Genomic DNA, 22,488 nt, shown 5'->3' on the forward strand with positions numbered 1-22,488 from the left:
CCCTAATTGCCCTTGAGAAGGTGGTGGTGAGCCGCCTTCTTGAACCGCTGCAGTCCGTGTGGTGATGGTTCTCCCACAGTGCTGTTAGGAAGGGAGTTCCAGGATTTTGACCCAGCGACAAAGAAGGAACGGCGATATATTTCCAAGTCGGGATGGTGTGTGACTTGGAGGGGAACGTGCAGGTGGTGTTGTTCCCATGTACCCTGCTGCTCTTGTCCTTCTAGGTGGTAGAGGTCACGGGTTTGGGAGGTGCTGTCGAAGAAGCCTTGGCGAGTTGCTGCAGTGCATTCTGTGGATGGTGCACACTGCAGCCACAGTGCGCCGGTGGTGAAGGGAGTGAATGTTTAGGGTGGTGGATGGGGTGCCAATCAAGCGGGCTGCTTTATCTTGGATGGTGTCGAGCTTCTTGAGTGTTGTTGGAGCTGCACTCATCCAGGCAAGTGGAGAGTATTCCATCACACTCCTGACTTGTGCCTTGTAGATGGTGGAAAGGCTTTGGGGAGTCAGGAGGTGAGTCACTCGCCGCAGAATACCCAGCCTCTGACCTGCTCTCGTAGCCACAGTATTTATATGGCTGGTCCAGTTAAGTTTCATGTCAATGGTGACCCTCAGGATGTTGATGGTGGGGGATTCGGCGATGGTAATGCCGTTGAATGTCAAGGGGAGGTGGTTAGACTCTCTCTTGTTGGAGATGGTCATTGCCTGGCACTTGTCTGGCGCGAATGTTACTTGCCACTTATGAGCCCAAGCCTGGATGTTGTCCAGGTCTTGCTGCATGCGGGCTCGGACTGCTTCATTATTTGAGGGGTTGTGAATGGAACTGAACACTGTGCAGTCATCAGCGAACATCCCCATTTCTGACCTTATGATGGAGGGAAGGTCATTGATGAAGCAGCTGAAGATGGTTGGGCCTAGGACACTGCCCTGAGGAACTCCTGCAGCAATGTCCTGGGGCTGAGATGATTGGCCTCCAACAACCACTACCATCTTCCTTTGTGCTAGGTATGACTCCAGCCACTGGACAGTTTTCCCCCTGATTCCCATTGACTTCAATTTTACTAGGGCTCCTTGGTGCCACACTCGGTCAAGGGCAGTCAAGGGCAGTCACTCTCACCTCACTTCTGGAATTCAGCTCTTTTGTCCATGTTTGGACCAAGGCTGTAATGAGGTCTGGAGCCGAGTGGACCTGGCGGAACCCAAACTGAGCATCGGTGAGCAGGTTATTGGTGAGTAAGTGCCGCTTGATAGCACTGTCGACGACACCTTCCATCACTTTGCTGATGATTGAGAGTAGACTGATGGGACGGTAATTGGCCGGATTGGATTTGTCCTACTTTTTGTGGTCAGGACATAACTGGGCAATTTTCCACATTGTCGGGTAGATGCCAGTGATGTAGCTGTACTGGAACAGCTTGGCTAGAGGCGCTGCTAGTTCTGGAGCACAAGTCTTCAGCACTACAGCTGGGATGTTGTCGGGGCCCATAGCCTTTGCTGTATCCAGTGCACTCAGCCGTTTCTTGATATCACGTGGAGTGAATCGAATTGGCCGAAGACTGGCTTCTGTGATGGTGGGGATATCGGGAGGAGGCCGAGATGGATCATCCACTCCGCACTTCTGGCTGAAGATCGTTGCAAATGCTTCAGCCTTGTCTTTTGCACTCACGTGCTGGACTCCGCCATCATTGAGGATGGGGATGTTTGCAGAGCCTCCTCCTCCCGTTAGTTGTTTAATTGTCCACCACCATTCACGACTGGATGTGGCAGGACTGCAGAGCTTTGATCTGATCCGTTGGTTGTGGAATCGCTTATCTCTGTCTATAGCATGTTGCTTCCGCTGTTTAGCATGCATGTAGTCCTGAGTTGGAGCTTCACCAGGTTGGCACCTCATTTTTAGGTACGCCTGGTGCTGCTCCTGGCATGCTCTTCTACACTCCTCATTGAACCAGGTTGATCCCCTGGCTTGTTGGTAATGGTAGAGTGAGGAATATGCCGGGCCATGAGGTTACAGATTGTGCTGGAATACAATTCTGCTGCTGCTGATGGCCCACAGCGCCTCATGGATGCCCAGTTTTGAGCTGCTAGATCTGTTCTGAATCTATCCCATTTAGCACGGTGGTCGTGCCACACAACACGTTGGATGGTGTCCTCAGTGCGAAGACGGGACTTCATCTCCACGAGGACTGTGCGGTGGTCACTCCTGCCAATACTGTCATGGACAGATGCATTTGCGACAGGTAGATTGGTGAGGACGAGGTCAAGTAAGTTTATCCCTCGTGTTGGTTCGCTCACCACCTGCCGCAGGCCCAGTCTAGCAGCTATGTCCTTCAGGACTCGGCCAGCTCGGTCAGTAGTGGTGCTACCGAGCCACTCTTGGTGATGGACATTGAAGTCCCCCACCCAGAGTACATTTTGTGCCCTTGCTACCCTCAGTGCTTCCTCCAAGTGGTGCTCAACATGGAGGAGGACTGATTCATCAGCTGAGGGAGGACGGTAGGTGGTAATCAGCAGGAGGTTTCCTTGCCCATGTTTGACCTGATGCCATGAGATTTCATGGGGTCCAGAGTCAATGTTGAGGACTCCCAGGGCCACTCCCTCCTGACTGTATATCACTGTACTGCCACCTCTGGTGGGTCTGTCCTGCCGGTGGGACAGGACATACCCAGGGATGGTGATGGAAGAGTCTGGGACGTTGGCTGAAAGGTATGATTCTGTAAGTATGGCTATGTCAGGCTGTTGCTTGACTAGTCTGTGGGACAGCTCTCCCAATTTTGGCACAAGTTCCCAGATGTTAGTATGGAGGACCTTGCAGGGTCGACTGGGCTTGGTGTTTTGCCGTTGTCGTGTCCGGTGCCTAGTGGTCCGATGCCGGGTGGTCCGTCCGGTTTTATTCTTATTATGACTTTTCGTAGCGAGATTTTACAACTGAGTGGCTTGCTAGGCCATTTCAGAGGGCAATTAAGAATCAACCGCATTGCTGTGGGTCTGGAGTCACATATAGGCCAGACCGGGTAAGGACGGCAGGTTTCCTTCCCTAAAGGACATTAGTGAACCAGATGGGTTTTTTTACGACAATCCGGTAGTTTCATGGCCATCATTACTGATACTAGTATTTTAATTCCAGATTTTTATTTAATTAATTGAATTTAATTGACTGGAAGGCTGTTTCCAGTGGGGTGCCGCAGGGCTCGGTACGAGGTCCCTTGCCTTTTGCGGTATACATTAACGATTTGGTCTTAAATGTAGGGGCATGATTAAGAAATTTGCGGATGACACAAAGATAGGCTGTGTGGTTGATAGTGAGGAGGAAAGCTGTGGACTGCAGGAAGATATCAATGGACTGGTCAGATGGGCAGAAATTTGGCAAATGGAGTTCAATCCGGAGAAGTGTGAGGTAATGCATTTGGGGAGAGCAAACAAGGCAAGGGAGTACACAATAAATGGGAGGATACTGAGAGGTGTAGAGGAAGTGAGGACCTTGGAGTGCATGTCCACAGATCCCTGAAGGTAGCAGGACAGGTAGATAAGGTGGTTAAGAAGGCATATGGGATACTTTCCTTTATTAGCTGAGACATAGAATATAAAAGCAGTTACGAGGAGAGATTACACAAATTGGGGTTGTATTCTCTGGAGTTTAGAAGGTTAAGGGGTGATCTGATCGAAGTTTATAAGATATTAAGGGGAACGGATAGGGTGGATAGAGAGAAACTATTTCCGCTGGTTGGGGATTTTAGGAGTAGGGGGCACAGTCTAAAAATTAGAGCCAGACCTTTCAGGAGTGAGATTAGAAAACATTTCTAGACACAAAGGGTGGTAGAAGTTTGGAACACTCTTCCGCAAACGGCAATTGATACTAGCTCAATTGCTAAATTTAAATCTGAGATAGATAGCTTTTTGGCAACCAAAGTTATTAAGGGATATGGGCCAAAGGCAGGTATATGGAGTTAGAATTAGATCAGCCATGATCTTATCAAATGGCAGACTGGGCTCGAGGGGCTGAATGGCCTACTCCTGTTCCTATGTTCCTATGGAGGTTATGCTGGAACTGTATAAAACACTAGTTAGGCCACAGCTTGAGTTCTGTGTACAGTTCTGGTCACCACATTACAGGAAGGATGTAATTGCACTGGCGAGGGTACAGAGGAGATTTACGAGGATGGTGCCAGGAGAATTTTAGCTCTGAGAAAAGTTTGGATCGGCTGGGGTTGTTTTCTTTGGAACAGAGGAGGCTGAGGGGAGTTATGATTGTGGTGTATAAAATTATGAGGGGCCTAGATAGAGTGGATAGGGAGGACCTATTTCCCTTAGCGGAGAGGTCAATAACCAGGGGGCATAGATTGAAAGTGATTGGTAGAAGGATTAGAGGGGAGCTGAGGAAAATTGATTTCACCCATGGGAAACAATCATCCAACTGGGAATCAATCACGCAACTGGGAATCAATTACCCAATGGGGAACCAATCACGCAACTGGGAATCAATCAATCAACTGGGCATCAATCACCCAATTGTGAATCAATCGCCCAACTGGGAATCAATCACCCAACTGGGAATCAATCACCCAACTGGGAATCAAACACCCAACTGGGAATCAATCACCCAACTGGGAATCAAACACCCAACTGGAAATGAATCGTCCAATTGGGAATCAATCACCCAACTGGGAATCAATCACCCAACTGGGAATCAAACACCCAACTGGAAATGAATCGTCCAATTGGGAATCCATCGCCCAACTGGGAATCAATCATCCAAATGGGAATCAATCATCCAAATGGGAATCAATCGCCCAACTGGGAATCAATCACACAACTGGGAATCAATCACACAACTGGGAACCCCCTGGTCGGTTGTGCCCAGAAATGGTCAGTCCGGGGAAATTCCGTGGGCTGTGGATAACCAACTGGCTATTCCCAAAACTTAATGCAACTGATAGAATAACTTTCTATCCGGGTAACGGAGACCCTTGTAGAGGATAGGCTGGGATGGTTTCACTCACACGTCTTGTCTGCCTGTGTCTCCTGGCTCGGGGTGACGTGTGACACACGGGATTCGCTAACGCCTGAAACAGGAACTCGGGCCGGTGTGTCACTGACACCGTTCTGAGCAGTTTCATGAACTGCTGCTTCTTCCTTCCTGTTCTCTTTCTATAAATGAAACCAGGGTGGTATACAACGCATCATCATCATTATCATCATTATCATCCATGGAGCGGATGCCCAACACTCATTAAAATTTAACTTGCAAAATCTGACTCTAAAAATAGAAGGAAAGAGGAAGAAAGAAAAGCACTAGGGAATCTTTGGGGTTTCCTGGGAGTAAGGACAGGCTCCACAGCTCCTGCTTCCCCCTCAGAGGGACAAAGGCCCACAGAAGGACCCCAGCCCTTTATACCGTCCAGTCCGTGCATCAGCAGTCACATAACAGAACGTGAAGGGTCAGTCAGCATCTAATGAGAAAAGGGATGGGTTAACGTCGCAGGGAAAGACCCCTGGGGTCGATGCAGGGTTTGGTCCCTGGGTCTGATGGAGTTGCCCCTCCTATGTATTTCCAGCATTTACTGTTTTTATTGGAATGGTTAACACGCCATCTCATAATAACATGAGTAGCCCTTGCTGCAGCCTCAGTAAAGGCCTCCATCAGATGGCACTGCCCTGACTGAGGCTGGTGGGGATCAGTTTGACTGGGCTGGCCCCTGGACCAGGAAAGGACGAGCATTCAGGCTCCAACTGGTGATACAGCCAGTAAATGAGATTGGATAACTAGTCCGCTGCTGCCTGGCAAAGACCAAGCTGACAATCGAAGGGACGAGGGAGTGGAACTGATGGAAGGTGTCTGATGGGCACCGCATGGCACGAGGTACCTGCCTGATCACTGAGGCTATTACAGTGTCAGACAGGCTAAGGGAGGTCTTACACTGGGTTCCTTACACTGGGGGGGGCGGGGAGAGAGAGGGAGGGAGGAGAGAGGGAGATGGAGGGGATCAGGGAGGGAGAGAGAGAGAAGGGAAGAGAGGGGGAGGGAGTGAAGGGGAAGGAGTGAGAAGGGGAGGGAGAGGGGGAGGGTGTGTGTGTGGGGAGGGGGTGTGTGTGGGGAGGGGGTGTGTTTGGGGAGGGGGTGTGTGTGGGGAGGGGGTGTGTTTGGGGAGGGGGTGTGTGTGGGGAGGGGGTGTGTGTGGGGAGGGGGTGTGTGTGGGGAGGGGGTGTGTTTGGGGAGGGGGTGTGTGTGGGGAGGGGGGTGTTTGGGGAGGGGGTGTGTGTGGGGAGGGGGTGTGTGTGGGGAGGGGGGGTGTGTGGGGAGGGGGGTGTTTGGGCAGGGGGTGTGTTTGGGGAGGGGGTGTGTTTGGGGAGGGGGGTGTTTGGGGAGGGGGTGTGTTTGGGGAGGGGTGTGTTTGGGGAGGGGGTGTGTTTGGGGAGGGGGGTGTTTGGGGAGGGGGGTGTTTGGGGAGGGGGTGTGTTTGGGGAGGGGTGTGTTTGGGGAGGGGGTGTGTTTGGGGAGGGGGGTGTTTGGGGAGGGGGTGTGTGTGGGGAGGGGGTGTGTTTGGGGAGGGGGGGTGTTTGGGGAGGGGGTGTGTGTGGGGAGGGGGTGTGTTTGGGGAGGGGGGTGTTTGGGGAGGGGGGTGTTTGGGGAGGGGGTGTGTTTGGGGAGGGGTGTGTTTGGGGAGGGGGTGTGTTTGGGGAGGGGGGTGTTTGGGGAGGGGGTGTGTTTGGGGAGGGGTGTGTTTGGGGAGGGGGTGTGTTTGGGGAGGGGGGTGTTTGGGGAGGGGGTGTGTGAGGGGAGGGGGTGTGTGGGGAGGGGGTGTGTTTGGGGAGGGGGTGTGTTTGGGGAGGGGGGTGTTTGGGGAGGGGGGTGTTTGGGGAGGGGGTGTGTTTGGGGAGGGGTGTGTTTGGGGAGGGGGTGTGTTTGGGGAGGGGGGTGTTTGGGGAGGGGGTGTGTGAGGGGAGGGGGTGTGTTTGGGGAGGGGGTGTGTTTGGGGAGGGGGGTGTTTGGGGAGGGGGTGTGTGAGGGGAGGGGGTGTGTGGGGAGGGGGTGTGTGTGGGGAGGGGGTGTGTTTGGGGAGGGGGGGTGTGTGGGGAGGGGGGTGTTTGGGCAGGGGGTGTGTTTGGGGAGGGGGTGTGTTTGGGGAGGGGGTGTGTTTGGGGAGGGGGTGTGTGTGGGGAGGGGGTGTGTGAGGGGAGGGGGTGTTTGGGGAGGGGGTGTGTGTGGGGAGGGGGTGTGTGTGGGGAGGGGGTGTGTTTGGGGAGGGGGGTGTTTGGGCAGGGGGTGTGTTTGGGGAGGGGGTGTGTTTGGGGAGGGGGTGTGTTTGGGGAGGGGGGTGTTTGGGGAGGGGGTGTGTGTGGGGAGGGGGTGTGTGAGGGGAGGCGGTGTTTGGGGAGGGGGTGTGTGTGGGGAGGGGGTGTGTGTGGGGAGGGGGTGTGTTTGGGGAGGGGTGTGTTTGGGGAGGGGGGTGTTTGGGCAGGGGGTGTGTTTGGGGAGGGGGTGTGTTTGGGGAGGGGGTGTGTGTGGGGAGGGGGTGTGTTTGGGGAGGGGGGTGTTTGGGGAGGGGGGTGTTTGGGGAGGGGGGTGTTTGGGGAGGGGGGTGTGTGTGGGGAGGGGGTGTGTTTGGGGAGGGGGGTGTTTGGGGAGGGGGGTGTTTGGGGAGGGGGTGTGTGAGGGGAGGGGGTGTTTGGGGAGGGGGTGTGTGTGGGGAGGGGGTGTGTTTGGGGAGGGGGGTGTGTGTGGGGAGGGGGTGTGTGTGGGGAGGGGGTGTGTGTGGGGAGGGGGTGTGTTTGGGGAGGGGGTGTGTTTGGGGAGGGGGGTGTTTGGGGAGGGGGTGTGTGTGGGGAGGGGGTGTGTGTGGGGAGGGGGTGTTTGGGGAGGGGGTGTGTTTGGGGAGGGGGGTGTTTGGGGAGGGGGGTGTTTGGGGAGGGGGGTGTTTGGGGAGGGGGGGTGTTTGGGGAGGGGGGTGTGTGTGGGGAGGGGGTGTGTTTGGGGAGGGGGTGTGTGTGGGGAGGGGGTGTGTTTGGGGAGGGGGGTGTTTGGGGAGGGGGGTGTTTGGGGAGGGGGGTGTTTGGGGAGGGGGGTGTTTGGGGAGGGGGGTGTTTGGGGAGGGGGTGTGTGTGGGGAGGGGGTGTGTTTGGGGAGGGGGGTGTTTGGGGAGGGGGGTGTTTGGGGAGGGGGGTGTTTGGGGAGGGGGGGTGTTTGGGGAGGGGGGTGTGTGTGGGGAGGGGGTGTGTTTGGGGAGGGGGTGTGTGTGGGGAGGGGGTGTGTTTGGGGAGGGGGTGTGTTTGGGGAGGGGGTGTGTTTGGGGAGGGGGTGTGTGTGGGGAGGGGGGTGTTTGGGGAGGGGGTGTGTGAGGGGAGGGGGTGTGTTTGGGGAGGGGGTGTGTTTGGGGAGGGGGTGTGTGGGGAGGGGGTGTGTTTGGGGAGGGGGTGTGTTTGGGGAGGGGGGTGTTTGGGGAGGGGGTGTGTTTGGGGAGGGGGTGTGTTTGGGGAGGGGGTGTGTTTGGGGAGGGGGTGTGTGGGGAGGGGGTGTGTTTGGGGAGGGGGTGTGTGTGGGGAGGGGGTGTGTGAGGGGAGGGGGGTGTTTGGGGAGGGGGTGTGTTTGGGGAGGGGGGGTGTTTGGGGAGGGGGTGTGTTTGGGGAGGGGGGTGTTTGGGGAGGGGGGTGTTTGGGGAGGGGGTGTGTTTGGGGAGGGGGGTGTTTGGGGAGGGGGTGTGTTTGGGGAGGGGGGGTGTTTGGGGAGGGGGTGTGTTTGGGGAGGGGGTGTGTTTGGGGAGGGGGGTGTTTGGGGAGGGGGGTGTTTGGGGAGGGGGTGTGTTTGGGGAGGGGGGTGTTTGGGGAGGGGGGTGTTTGGGGAGGGGGGTGTTTGGGGTGGGGGGTGTTTGGGGTGGGGGTACCAGGCCTCTCTATGACCAGCTGTGAAATCGCAGGCCAATGGCTGCCTCCAGCAAGCACAGAACTCGACCTATGGAGGGAGATTTGATTCCCGTTAATCCTCCGAGTGACTGAGGATTGAGGGCAGCGTTTTTTGCAGGGTCGCTTTAAGGGAGTTCCGAGGAATCCCCGGAACCTCTCCTGTAGCACAAAGCCTGAAAGGCAGTTCAAAGCGAAGGAAGCAGCAGATGGTGCAGTGAATGAAACAAAGCAAAGGGAGAGTAGAGCATTCCCGACCCAAACAAGCACAACACGAGTACAATCCCACCCTCAGCACCAGGGCATTCAGTGAAACAGAACAAATCTCTGTCACCTGCACCTGTCCCTGTAACCTTGTTTTTTATTCGTTCATGGGATGTGGGCGTCACTGGCGAGGCCGGCATTTATTGCCCATCCCTAATTGCCCTTGAGAAGGTGGCGGTGAGCCGCCTTCTTGAACCGCTGCAGTCTGTGTGGTGACGGTTCTCCCACAGTGCTGTTAGGAAGGGAGTTCCAGGATTTTGACCCAGCGACGATGAAGGAACGGCGATATATTTCCAAGTCGGGATGGTGTGTGACTTGGAGGGGAACGTGCAGGTGGTGGTGTTCCCACGTACCTGCTGCTCTTGTCCTTCTAGGTGGTAGAGGTCGCGGGTTTGGGAGGTGCTGTTGAAGAAGCCTTGGCGAGTTGCTGCAGTGCATCCTGTGGATGGTGCACACTGCAGCCACGGTGCGCCGGTGGTGAAGGGAGTGAATGTTTAGGGTGGTGGATGGGGTGCCAAATAAGTGGGCTGCTTTGTCCTGGATGGTGTTGAGCTTCTTGAGTGTTGTTGGAGCTGCACTCATCCAGGCAAGTGGAGAGTATTCCATCACATTCCTGACTTGTGCCTTGTAGATGGTGGAAAGGCTTTGGGGAGTCAGGAGGTGTCACTCGCTGCAGAATACCCAGCCTCTGACCTGCTCTTGTAGCCACAGTGTTTATATGGCTGGTCCAGTTAAGTTTCTGGTCAATGGTGACCCCCAGGATGTTGATGGTGGGGGATTCGGCGATGGTAATGCCATTGAATGTCAAGGGGAGGTGGTTAGACTCTCTCTTGTTGGAGATGGTCATTACCTGGCACTTGTCTGGCGCGAATGTTACTTGACACTTGTCAGCCCAAGCCTGGATGTTGTCCAGGTCTTGCTGCATGCAGGCTCAGTCTGCTTCATTATCTGAGGGGTTGCGAATGGAACTGAACACTGTGCAATCATCAGCGAACATCCCCATTTCTGACCTTATAATGGAGGGAAGGTGATTGATGAAGCAGCTGAAGATGGTTGAGCCTAGGACACTGCCCTGAAGAACTCTTGCAGCAATGTCTGCACCTGTCCCTGTAACCTGCACCTGTCTCTATAACCTGCACCTCTCCCTGTAACCTGCACCTGTCTCTGTAACCTGCACCTGTCTCTGTAACCTGCACCTCTCCCTGTAACCTGCACCTGTCTCTGTAACCTGCACCTGTCTCTGTAACCTGCACCTGTCTCTATAACCTGCACCTCTCCCTGTAACCTGCACCTGTCTCTGTAACCTGCACCTGTCCCTCTAACCTGCACCTCTCCCTATAACCTGCACCTGTCCCTCTAACCTGCACCTGTCCCTCTAACCTGCACCTGTCCCTCTAACCTGCACCTGTCTCTGTAACCTGCACCTGTCCCTGTCACCTGCACCTGTCTCTGTAACCTGTACCTCTCCCTGTAACCTGTACCTGTCCCTGTAACCTGCACCTGTCCCTGTAACCTGCACCTGTCCCTCAAACCTGCACCTGTCTCTGTAACCTGCACCTGTTCCTGTCACCTGCACCTGTCTCTGTAACCTGCATCTCTCCCTGTAACCTGTACCTGTCCCTGTAACCTGCACCTGTCTCTGTAACCTGCACCTGTCTCTGTAACCTGCACCTGTCTCTGTAACCTGTACCTCTCCCTGTAACCTGCACCTGTCTCTGTAACCTGCACCTGTCTCTGTAACCTGCACCTGTCTCTGTAACCTGCACCTGTCCCTGTCACCTGCACCTGTCTCTGTAACCTGTACCTCTCCCTGTAACCTGCACCTGTCCCTGTAACCTGCACCTGTCTCTGTAACCTGTACCTGTCCCTGTAACCTGCACCTGTCTCTGTAACCTGTACCTGTCTCTGTAACCTGCACCTGTCTCTGTAACCTGCACCTGTCTCTGTAACCTGCACCTGTCTCTGTAACCTGTACCTGTCCCTGTAACCTGTACCTGTCCCTGTAACCTGCACCTGTCTCTGTAACCTGCACCTGTCTCTGTAACCTCTACCTGTCTCTGTAACCTGTACCTGTCCCTGTAACCTGTACCTGTCCCTGTAACCTGCACCTGTCTCTGTAACCTGCACCTGTCTCTGTAACCTCTACCTGTCTCTGTAACCTGCACCTGTCCCTGTATGCTGCATCTGTCTCTATATCCTCTACCTGTCTCTTTAACCTGCACCTGTCTCTATATCCTCCACCTGTCTCTATATCCTCCACCTGTCTCTGTATCCTCTACCTGTCTCTGTATCCTCTACCTGTCTCTGTATCCTCTACCTGTCTCTGTAACCTGAACTTTGAGAAGGCCGTGGTTTCAGGTTCCACTGTAGAGACTCGAACCCATAATCCAGGCTCAAACTCTACTGCAATAAAAGATCCCACAGCAGTATTTCGAAGAAAAGCAGGGGTGTTTTCCCCAATGTCCTGGGGCTTATATTTACCCCTCAAACACCATCACTAAAAACAGATTAACTATTCATTATCACATTGCTGTTTGTGGGATCTTGCTGTGCACAATTTGACTGCTGCATTTCCTACATTACAACAGTGACTACACTTCAAAAGTACTTCATTGCCTGTAAAGCACTTTGGGACATTCTGAAGATGTGAAAGGTGCTATATAAATGCAAGTTCTTTTTTTCTGATGTTTATTTCTTGTTGGCCCTGTGTCCATGATTCTCCATCATGGGACCACAGTGCCTCTCACCTTCTTCGCTCCCCCTCCTGGTGTGTGGGTGATGTTGTCCATCGAACCAATCTTCGACTGAGCCTTGTCCTTAAAATCGACTTTCTGCGATTTGATCTCCACATTCCCACCACCTGTTGGGGAAGAGGTGCAGGCGGTTTGGGGTTGGTCAGTCTGCAGCAGCTTTATTCTTCAATGTTATTTACTTTTGCCACTTTCATAATTGACCTTTTCCTCTGCCCCATAACCGAGCATTGCCCAGACAGCCCCCAATCCCACTCTGTAAACTACGAGCTGTAGACGAGCAATCAGACCAGCTCCACTCAGACCCCATCGGTCCCACACTATGATGAGCAGGCCTCTGCACTCGGCCTCCCTGCCTGAACACAGTCAAGATCAGACACGCATCAAACCCCCATTCTGCATTTGTCGGATTGGTTCAGTTAGTTCGCAGATTCCTCAATCGAGCTCAATCTGCTTTCGAGCCCCACTCAAGGATTTGAGCTCATAATCAGGGCCGACACTCTCTCTCTGAGATGTGACACTGTGCTCTCTCTCTCTCTCTGAGATGTGACACTCTGCTCTCTCTCTCTGAGATGTGACACTGTGCTCTCTCTCTCTCTCTGAGATGTGACACTCTGCTCTCTCTCTCTGAGATGTGACACTGTGCTCTCTCTCTCTCTCTGAGATGTGACACTGTGCTCTCTCTCTCTCTCTCTGAGATGTGACACTGTGCTCTCTCTCTCTCTCTCTCTGAGATGTGACACTGTGCTCTCTCTCTCTCTGAGATGTGACACTGTGCTCTCTCTCTCTCTCTCTGAGATGTGACACTGTGCTCTCTCTCTCTCTCTCTCTGAGATGTGACACTGTGCTCTCTCTCTCTCTGAGATGTGACACTGTGCTCTCTCTCTCTCTCTCTGAGATGTGACACTGTGCTCTCTCTCTCTCTGAGATGTGACACTGTGCTCTCTCTCTCTCTCTCTCTGAGATGTGACACTGTGCTCTCTCTCTCTCTGAGATGTGACACTGTGCTCTCTCTCTCTCTGAGATGTGACACTGTGCTCTCTCTCTCGCTCTGCGATGTGACACAGTGATCTCTGAGATGTGACTTTACTCACTCTGAGATATACCTGTGCGTTGCTGAATGTTCCGGCCTGTGGGATTACCTGGTCTGTGACGAATGTTATCCTTTGATCCACACTTTGATGACACGTGACTCAGATCGATTTTCTTGTTCAAAATTTGCACCTGAAATTTAAAAAAAAATTAAACAGCCAACAATCAGAGGGCCTGATGGAGGTTGTTCCTGTCCCAATGTCTCTGTGCAGAGCATTGTAGTGATCTCACACACTGGGACCCAGAGGGAATCTCACACACTGGGACCTAGAGGGAATCTCACACACTGGGACCCAGGGGGAATCTCACACACTGGGACCCAGGGGGAATCTCACACACTGGGACCCAGGGGGAATCTCACACACTGGGACCCAGGGGGAATCTCACACACTGGGACCTAGGGGGAATCTCACACACTGGGACCCAGGGGGAATCTCACACACTGGGACCCAGGGGGAATCTCACACACTGGGACCCAGGGGGAATCTCACACACTGGGACCCAGGGGGAATCTCACACACTGGGACCCAGGGGGAATCTCACACACTGGGACCCAGGGGGAATCTCACACACTGGGACCCAGGGGGAATCTCACACACTGGGACCCAGGGGGAATCTCACACACTGGGACCCAGGGGGAATCTCACACACTGGGACCCAGGGGGAATCTCACACACTGGGACCCAGGGGGAATCTCACACACTGGGACCCAGAGGGAATCTCACACACTGGGACCCAGGGGGAATCTCACACACTGGGACCCAGAGGGAATCTCACACACTGGGACCCAGGGGGAATCTCACACACTGGGACCCAGAGGGAATCTCACACACTGGGACCCAGAGGGAATCTCACACACTGGGACCCAGGGGGAATCTCACACACTGGGACCCAGGGGGAATCTCACACACTGGGACCCAGGGGGAATCTCACACACTGGGACCCAGGGGGAATCTCACACACTGGGACCCAGGGGGAATCTCACACACTGGGACCCAGGGGGAATCTCACACACTGGGACCCAGGGGGAATCTCACACACTGGGACCCAGAGGGAATCTCACACACTGGGACCCAGAGGGAATCTCACACACTGGGACCCAGAGGGAATCTCACACACTGGGACCCAGAGGGAATCTCACACACTGGGACCCAGAGGGAATCTCACACACTGGGACCCAGAGGGAATCTCACACACTGGGACCCAGAGGGAATCTCACACACTGGGACCCAGAGGGAATCTCACACACTGGTACCCAGAGGGAATCTCACACACTGGGGCCCAGAGGGAATCTCACACACTGGGACCCAGAGGGAATCTCACACACTGGGCCCCAGAGGAATCTCACACACTGGGACCCAGCAATAAGCCCACAAGTAGTGACTCAGGGGGAATCTCACCCACAGTGACCCAGAGGGAATTTCACACACTGGGACCCAGTGGAACGCTCACACAGTGGGAGCCAGAGGGAATCACACAAACTGGGATCCAAAGGAATCTCACATACTGGGACCCAGAGGGAATCTCAAACACTGGCAACCAGGGGAATCTCACACACTGGGACCCAGAGGGAATCTCACACACTGGGACCCAGAGGGAATCTCACACACTGGGACCCAAAGGGAATCTCACACACTGGGACCCAGAGGGAATCTCACACACTGGGACCCAGAGGGAATCTCACACACTGGGACCCAGAGGGAATCTCACACACTGGGACCCAGAGGGAATCTCACACACTGGGATCCAGAGGGAATCTCACACACTGGGACCCAGAGGGAATCTCACACACTGGGACCCAGAGGGAATCTCACACACTGGGACCCAGAGGGAATCTCACACACTGGGACCCAGGGGGAGTATCACACACTGGGACCCAGGGGGAATCTCACACACTGGGACCCAGGGGGAATCTCACACACTGGGACCCAGGGGGAATCTCACACACTGGGACCCAGGGGGAATCTCACACACTGGGACCCAGGGGGAATCTCACACACTGGGACCCAGGGGGAATCTCACACACTGGGACCCAGGGGGAATCTCACACACTGGGACCCAGGGGGAATCTCACACACTGGGACCCAGGGGGAATCTCACACACTGGGACCCAGGAGGAGTATCACAATGTGGTTCACTCAGGTCAGTGTTACCGATACAGACTGGGACCTGTTCCTGTACTTACATTGCCTCCTCCTGGAATATGCCTGATCTTATCCTTGGACCCACACTTAGACTGCACAGTGCTGTAATCTTCCTTTTTGTGTACGATTTGAACCTGCAGCAATTAGTGCAGAAAAAGAGTCAAAGTAATCAGAGGCAAAGGACTCAGTCCCAAAGATAAATATGGTGTGACAAGGACAAGTGTGTCCCAGAACTAGTCCGGTGAGGGTGACATGTGCACACGCAGTCGTTGCGCTATGTGGGGTCCTGGGTCAGTCTCTAGACTGTCCTATGTTCTGCCTGGGAATGACCTTGTGCGAATATTATCTGACTGGGTGGCACATCCTCCCTGCCTCTCACTCTGCCCTTGTTGCTCTGCGGCCCTTCCTCCAACTGCAGACTCACCTGCACTCCAGCTCACGTGGGGAGGAAGCAAGTCCTCTCACCAGCTGACCAGACAGAGCTATCAATATCAGCAAAAACAGGTCAATTGGCTGCCCCATACAACCATAGAAATTGACAGCACAGAAGGAGTGCATTCGGCCCATCAGCTTCATGCCAGCCCATTGCTGGAGCAATCCAAAACTAATCCCATGGCCCCGCCCTCTCCCCGTAACCCCGTATCTTCCTCTGCTTCAAACATTGATCCAATTTACCCTTAAAAGATGCATTGTCCTCTGGCTCAACCACTCCCTGCGGCAAAGCATTCCATGTCTCCGAACTTCTCTTGTTTACTCTCAGTGATGACGCCTTGTAACTGACTCCCCGACCACAGGAAATAGTTTTTACGATATCAAAACACTTCATCATTTTAAAAACCTCTATTGAATCTCCTCTGAGCCATTTCTGCTCCAGTAGAAATAGTCTCAGTTCCAAGTCTCTTCTTGTAACTATAGTTTCCCATCCCTGGTAAAATCCTGGTGAATCTACGTTGTACGCTCACTAGGGGGGTGATTTTAACCCTACCTGCCCAGCAGAAACCAGGTGGGTGGGCAGTTAAAATCGCCCAGATTACGTGCCTGCTAGAAAGCCGCCAGGAACCCACGGTTCCGAATTTTCAAGCAGCAAGAACAGCTGCTCAAAGCTGACGGAGTCCTTCTTTACATTTACATGGCAGGTCCCAATGACATCATCGGGACCCGACTGCAATTTTAACTCAGGCCTGAGCCAGGTGAAGACAGGGGATCGTGAGCTGGGGCCTGAAGAGGCCCAGACAGGTAAGTTTTACTTTCCTTGTGGGGCCGGGAGGAGCAGAAGTGCCTATGGGCCCCACAGGGACAGCTCAGGCCTCCCCTGCTGCAATCGTACTCCTTCCCCAATCACAAGAGGCCTGTGAGAAGCCTGCGGAAGCCGATCCTGCCGCCTAAATGGTGTCAGCCGGTAGTCTCTCAACTTCCTGTAGACTTCCCACTTGGAGTGAGTGGGCGGTCGGCTGGTGAGATTGAAATCAGGCCCAGGGTTTAAAATAGCCCATTCCTCAATCCTGGACCAACTCACCTTGTTACCCACTCAAAACACGCCTGCAGTAAAAACTGGGGCTATATGGCTTTAATATCCATTGTATAATGAGGCCCAACACTCTACACAGGACTCTAACTGTGGCCTAATTAATAGTTTGTACAAATTGACCCTTATTTCTTCATGGTTTTATCTATCTGAACTCACATTTTTAGGGAATGATATATTTGAACCCCAAGGTCTACATAACATCAGAACATAAGAAATAGGAGCAGGAGTAGGCCATATGGCCCCTTGAGCCTGCTCCGCCATTCAATAAGATCATGGCTGATCTTCAACCTCAACTCCACATTCCTGCCCGATCCCCATATCCTTTGATTCCCCGAGAGTCCAAAAATCTATCGATCTCAGTCTTGAATATACTCAATGACTGAGCATCCACAGCCCTCTGGGGTAGAGAATTCCAAAGATTCACAACCCTCTGAGTGAAGAAATGCCTCCTCATCTCAGTCTTAAATGGCCAATTCCTTATCCTGAGATTGTGCCCCCAGTTCTAGATTCTCCAGCCAGGGGAAACAATCTCTCAGCATCTACCCTGTCAAACCCCCTCAGAACCTTATATGTTTCAATGAGATCACCTCTCATTCTTCTAAATTCCAGAGAGTATAGGCCCATTCCACTCAACCTCTCCTCATAGGACAACCCTCTCATCCCAGGAATTAATCTAGTGAACCTTTGTTGCACCGCCTCTAAAGTAAGTATATCCTTCCTTAGATAAGGAGACCAAAACTGTAAGCAGTACTCCAGGTGAGGTCTCACCAAAGCCCTGTACAATTGTAGTAAGACTTCCTTGCTCTTGTACTCTAACCCCTTTGCAATAAAGGCCAGTAAGCCATTTGCCTTCCTGATTGCTTGCCGTACCTGCATGCTAACTTTTTGTGTTTCTTGTACGAGGACACCCAAGTCTCTCTGGACACCAGCATTTAATAGTTTCTCACCATATTCTCACCAAATATTCTGTTTTTCTAATCTTCCTACCAAAGTGAATAACCTCACATTTTCCTACATTATGCTCCATCTGCCAACTTCTTGCCCACTCACTTAACCTGTCTAAATCCCTTTGCAAACCCTGTCCTCTTCACAGCTTAGTTTCCCACCTAGCTTGGTATCGTCAGCAAACTTGGATACATTACATTTGGTCCCTTCATCCAATTCATTAATATAGATTGTAAATAGCTGAGGCCCAAGCACTGATCCTTGCGACACCCCACTAGTGACAGCCTGACAACCTGAGAATGAACCGTTTATACCTACTCTTTATTTTTTGTCCTTTAACCAATGGTAATCCATGGTAATATATTACCCCCAACCCCATGAGCCCTTATCTTGCGTAACAACCTTTTATGAGGCACCTTATCGAATGCCTTTTGGAAATCCAAATATGCTATATCCACTGGTTCCCCTTTATCTACCCTGCTAGTTAAAATCCTCGAAAAATTCTAATGAATTTGTCAAACACGATTTCCCTTTAATAAAACCATGTTGACTCTGCCTAATCATATTATGATGTTCTAAGTGCCCTGTTACTTTAATAATGGATTCTAGCATTTTCCCGGTGACTGATGTCAGGCTATCTGGCCCGTAGTTCCGTTTTCTCTCTCCCTTTTTCTTGAATAGCAGTGTTACATTTGCTACCTTCCAATCCACTGGGACCGTTCTAGAATCAAGGGAATTTTGGAAGATCATAACCAACGCATCCACTATCTCTGCAGTCACCTCTTTTAGAACCCTCGGATGTAGGTCATCAGGTCCAGGGGATTTATCGGCTTTTAGTCCCATTAGTTTCTCAAGTACTTTTTCTCCACTGATATTAATTACTTTAAGTTCCTCGCTCTCATTAGCCCCTTGGTTTCCCATTATTTCTGGTATGCTTTTTGTGTCTTCCACTGTGAAGACAGATACAAAAATATTTGTTTAACGTATCTGCCATTTCCTGATTCCCCATTATAATTTCTCCTGTCTCAGCCTCTAAGGGACCAACGTTTACTTTTGCTACTTTCTTCCTTTTTACATACTTGTAGAAGCTCTTACAATCTGTTCTTATATTTCTTGCTAGTTTACTTTCATATTCTATTTTCTCCCTTTTTATCAATTTTTTGGTCGTCCTTTGCTGGTTTCTAAAACTCTCCCAATCCTCAGGCTTATTACTCTTCTTGGCAACATTATAGGCCTCTTCTTTCAATCTAATACTCTCCTTAACTTCTTTAGTTAGCCACAGATGGATCACTTTTCCCGTGGAGTTTTTATTTCTCAATGGAATGTATATTTGTTGAGAATATTGAAATATTTCTTTAAATGTTTGTAATTGCTTTTCAACCATCGCACCCTTTAATTTAATTTCCCAATCTACCTTCGCTGACTCGCCCCTCATACCTACATAATTGGCTTTATTTAAGTTTAAGACTCTAGTTTCGGACTCAAGTACGTCACTCTCAAACTCAATGTGAAAATCTATCATATTATGATCACTCTTCCCCAGAGGATCCTTTACTGTGAGATTACTAATTAATCCTGTCTCGTTACACAAAATAACCTGTTCCCTGTTTGGTTCCATGATGCATTGCTCCAGGAAATCATCTCAAATACATTTCATGAACTCCTCGTTCAAACTACTTTTGCCAATTTGATTTGTCCAGTCTCTATGAAGATTAAAATCCCCCATGATTACTGCATTACCTTTGTTACAAGCTCCTATTATTTTATGATTAATACTCTGTCCAATGGTATAGCTACTATTAGGGAGTCTATAAACTGCTCCTACCAGTGTTTTCTGCCCCTTATTTCTTATTTCCACCCAGACTGATTCCACTTTCTGATCCTCTGAGCCAAGGTCCTTTCTCACCACTGTCCTCATGTCATCCTTTATTATTAGGGCTACACCCACCCCCCCCCACCTTTTCCATTCTGCCTGTCTTTTCTAAACGTCATGTACCCTGGAATATTTAGTTCCCAATCTTGGTCACTTTGCAACCATATCTCTGTAATGGTTATCAGGTCAAACCCATTTATCTCTATTTATGCAATTAATTCATCTATCTTGTTACGAATGCTCCGTGCATTCAGATCAAGAGTCTTTAATTTTGACTTTTTACCAATTTTTCCTGCTTTGACCTTACTTGTTGATGCTCTATTATTGGTAAACTCTCTGTCACTTCCTGCCACACTCTGCTGATCTTAACTCGAATCGCGACACTGCTCCGTTGCCTTGACTTTTCTCATTAGATTTCTAAATTTCCCCTCACCTGACCCCTCCCCACCCTTTTTAGTTTAAACCCCTATCCACAGCCCGAGTTATTCGATTTGCCAGGACACTGGTCCCAGCCCGGTTTAAGAGGAGCCCGTCCCAATGGAACAGCTCCCTCTTTCCCCAGTACTGGTGCCAGTGCCCCATGAATCGAAACCCCTGTCCCCCACACCACTCTTTGAGCCACGCATTTAACTCTCTGATCTGTTTGTCTCGATGCCAATTTGCACATGACTCAGGTAGTAATCCAGAGATTATTACTTTTGAGGTTCTGCTTATTAATTTAGACCCTAGCGCCTCAAACTGTCTCAGCAGAACCCCATTCCTAGTTCTACCTATGTTGTTGGTTCCTACGTGGACCACGACAACTGGATCCTCCCCCTCATGATCCAAGTTCTTTTCCAGCCATGAGATGTCCTTAACCCTGGCACCGGACAGACAACACAGCCTTCGGGACTCTGTTGCGGCTGCAGAGAACAGTCTCTATCCTCCTGACTATACTACCCCCTAACACTACCACATTCCTTTTTACTCCCCCCACTTGAATGGCCCCCTGTACCAAGGTGCCATGGTCAGTTTGCCCATCCTCCCCGCAGTCTTTGCTCTCATCCCTACCAGGTAGCAAGTACCTCTTACCTGTTGGACAAGATCAAGGGCTGAGGCTCCTCCATCACTGCATCATGAGTCCCCATACCTGCCTCTCTGTCTCTCTCTGTCCATCAGCACCCTTCAGTGTGTCTCCATTCAGCAGTCTCCCATTCCTCATTTCTTTCCTCCCACAATGTATTGCCTCATCCTTCGCATTAAGTTGCACCTGTCTCCTGTCTGCCCATTCCGCTGACCTCCTCACTGTTGGGGGTCCATGGGCATTTATGTTGCCTGCCCCTCTCCCCGGGTCAAGGGGTCGTTCCTGAGCTTTACGCTCCTGAAAGATCTCAGTGGAACTCATGCCAGATGAGATCTGGCGGAAGTCCCTTTTAGGCCTTCTTAAGACCCCAACCCTTCTGTGCCGTGATCCCGGAGAGGCTCGATCACCTTCCAGAATCGGAGTGGCTTTAATGGGAGTGGAGAGGACTCCTCTTGGATTGACACCAGAGGCCCACCCAGGCTGTTCAGGTTTCCCACTTTGAGTGAGAGCAATTTCTCCTCCAGCTCACTTACCCGGGTGGGACAGGTCTTGACTTTGTGCGATGGTGTAAGCCGAGCGACAGCGAGCCTGCAGCCCGTTTCACATCCCCCCTGATTTTTATTTCCAATGATTTCAATGGGGAGAGATGTGAAACTGGCTGCCAACTCACCATCACCCGTTAACACTGCACAGTCAAAATCTGGCCCATGGATTTACAATCCCCTGATCTCTCCGCCCAGTTCCAAATCAAAATCTCACTCCCATCATCATTTGCAAAAACTGACGCAAAATAATATTTAATATATCTGCCACATATTCATCCTCCTTCCTTCCCCAGGGACTGTCCCTTGACCTGGTGGGAAAGTCTGTGTGTTGCTGCGACCCTCAGAGCTGTGCTGGTGGGAGTATAAATCCTGGGAGGACCACCCAAGCCAGACAGGATGGAAGGTAGAAGTCAGACTAAAGGCAAACACTGCCCTCCTGGTAGGGGTTATGAGTCCAGCCAACGGCCTGCTCACATAAAGATGTCTTTCGTTATGGAAACAACCCAGAGACAAGACGAGTCTGTTACAGACTGACAAATATAATCAGCTGTGGAGACCCACGATGTGCTGGATGTGAGGGGAGATGATTTTTTTTTATTATTCGTTCATGGGATGTGGGCGTCGCTGGCGAGGCCGGCATTTATTGCCCATCCCTAATTGCCCTTGAGGAGGTGGTGGTGAGCCGCCTTCTTGAACCGCTGCAGTCCGTGTGGTGACGGTTCTCCCACAGTGCTGTTAGGAAGGGAGTTCCAGGATTTTGACCCAGCGACGATGAAGGAACGGTGATATATTTCCAAGTCGGGATGGTGTGTGACTTGGAGGGGAACGTGCAGGTGGTGTTGTTCCCATGTGCCCGCTGCCCTTGTCCTTCTAGGTGGTAGAGGTCGTGGGTTTGGGAGGTGCTGTCGAAGAAGCCTTGGCGAGTTGCTGCAGTGCATCCTGTGGATGGTACACATTGCAGCCGCTGTGCGCCGGTGGTGAAAGGGGTGAATGTTTAGGGTGGTGGATGGGGTGCCAATCAAGCGGGCTGCTTTGTCCTGGATGGTGTCGAGCTTCTTGAGTGTTGTTGGAGCTGCACTCATCCAAGCAAGTGGAGAGTATTCCATCACACTCCTGACTTGTGCCTTGTAGATGGTGGAAAGGCTTTGGGGAGTCAGGAGGTGAGTCACTCGCCACAGAATACCCAGCCTCTGACCTGCTCTTGTCGCCACAGTATTTATATGGCTGGTCCAATTAAGTTTCTGGTCAATGGTGACCCCCAGGATGTTGATGGTGGGGGATTCGGCGATGGTAATGCTGTTGAATGTTCAAGGGGAGGTGGTTAGACTCTCTCTTGTTGGAGATGGTCATTGCCTGGCACTTGTCTGGCGCGAATGTTACTTGTCACTTATCAGC

General features: G+C 51.9%; 1 protein-coding gene across 3 annotated transcripts in view; it reads right to left on the reverse strand.

Moving 5' to 3' along the window:
• LOC137300197 (microtubule-associated protein tau-like) overlaps window positions 1-22,488 on the reverse strand; it is a 179,190-nt gene that overhangs the window by 18,755 nt on the left and 137,947 nt on the right. For 2 of the 3 annotated variants that reach the window (XM_067969279.1, XM_067969278.1), the window contains exons 10-12: window positions 15,181-15,273; window positions 13,046-13,127; window positions 11,901-12,013 (exon numbers count right to left, since the gene is read on the reverse strand). In XM_067969279.1, the coding sequence (XP_067825380.1) occupies window positions 11,901-12,013; window positions 13,046-13,127; window positions 15,181-15,273 (288 nt within the window). Of the gene's footprint in view, window positions 1-4,994; window positions 5,143-11,900; window positions 12,014-13,045; window positions 13,128-15,180; window positions 15,274-22,488 lie in introns of all 3 variants that reach the window. The other variant, XM_067969280.1, reaches the window with a different exon arrangement.

The sequence above is a fragment of the Heptranchias perlo genome, chromosome 30 (genome assembly GCF_035084215.1).
Source record: "Heptranchias perlo isolate sHepPer1 chromosome 30, sHepPer1.hap1, whole genome shotgun sequence".
NCBI classification, from domain to species: domain Eukaryota; kingdom Metazoa; phylum Chordata; class Chondrichthyes; order Hexanchiformes; family Hexanchidae; genus Heptranchias; species Heptranchias perlo.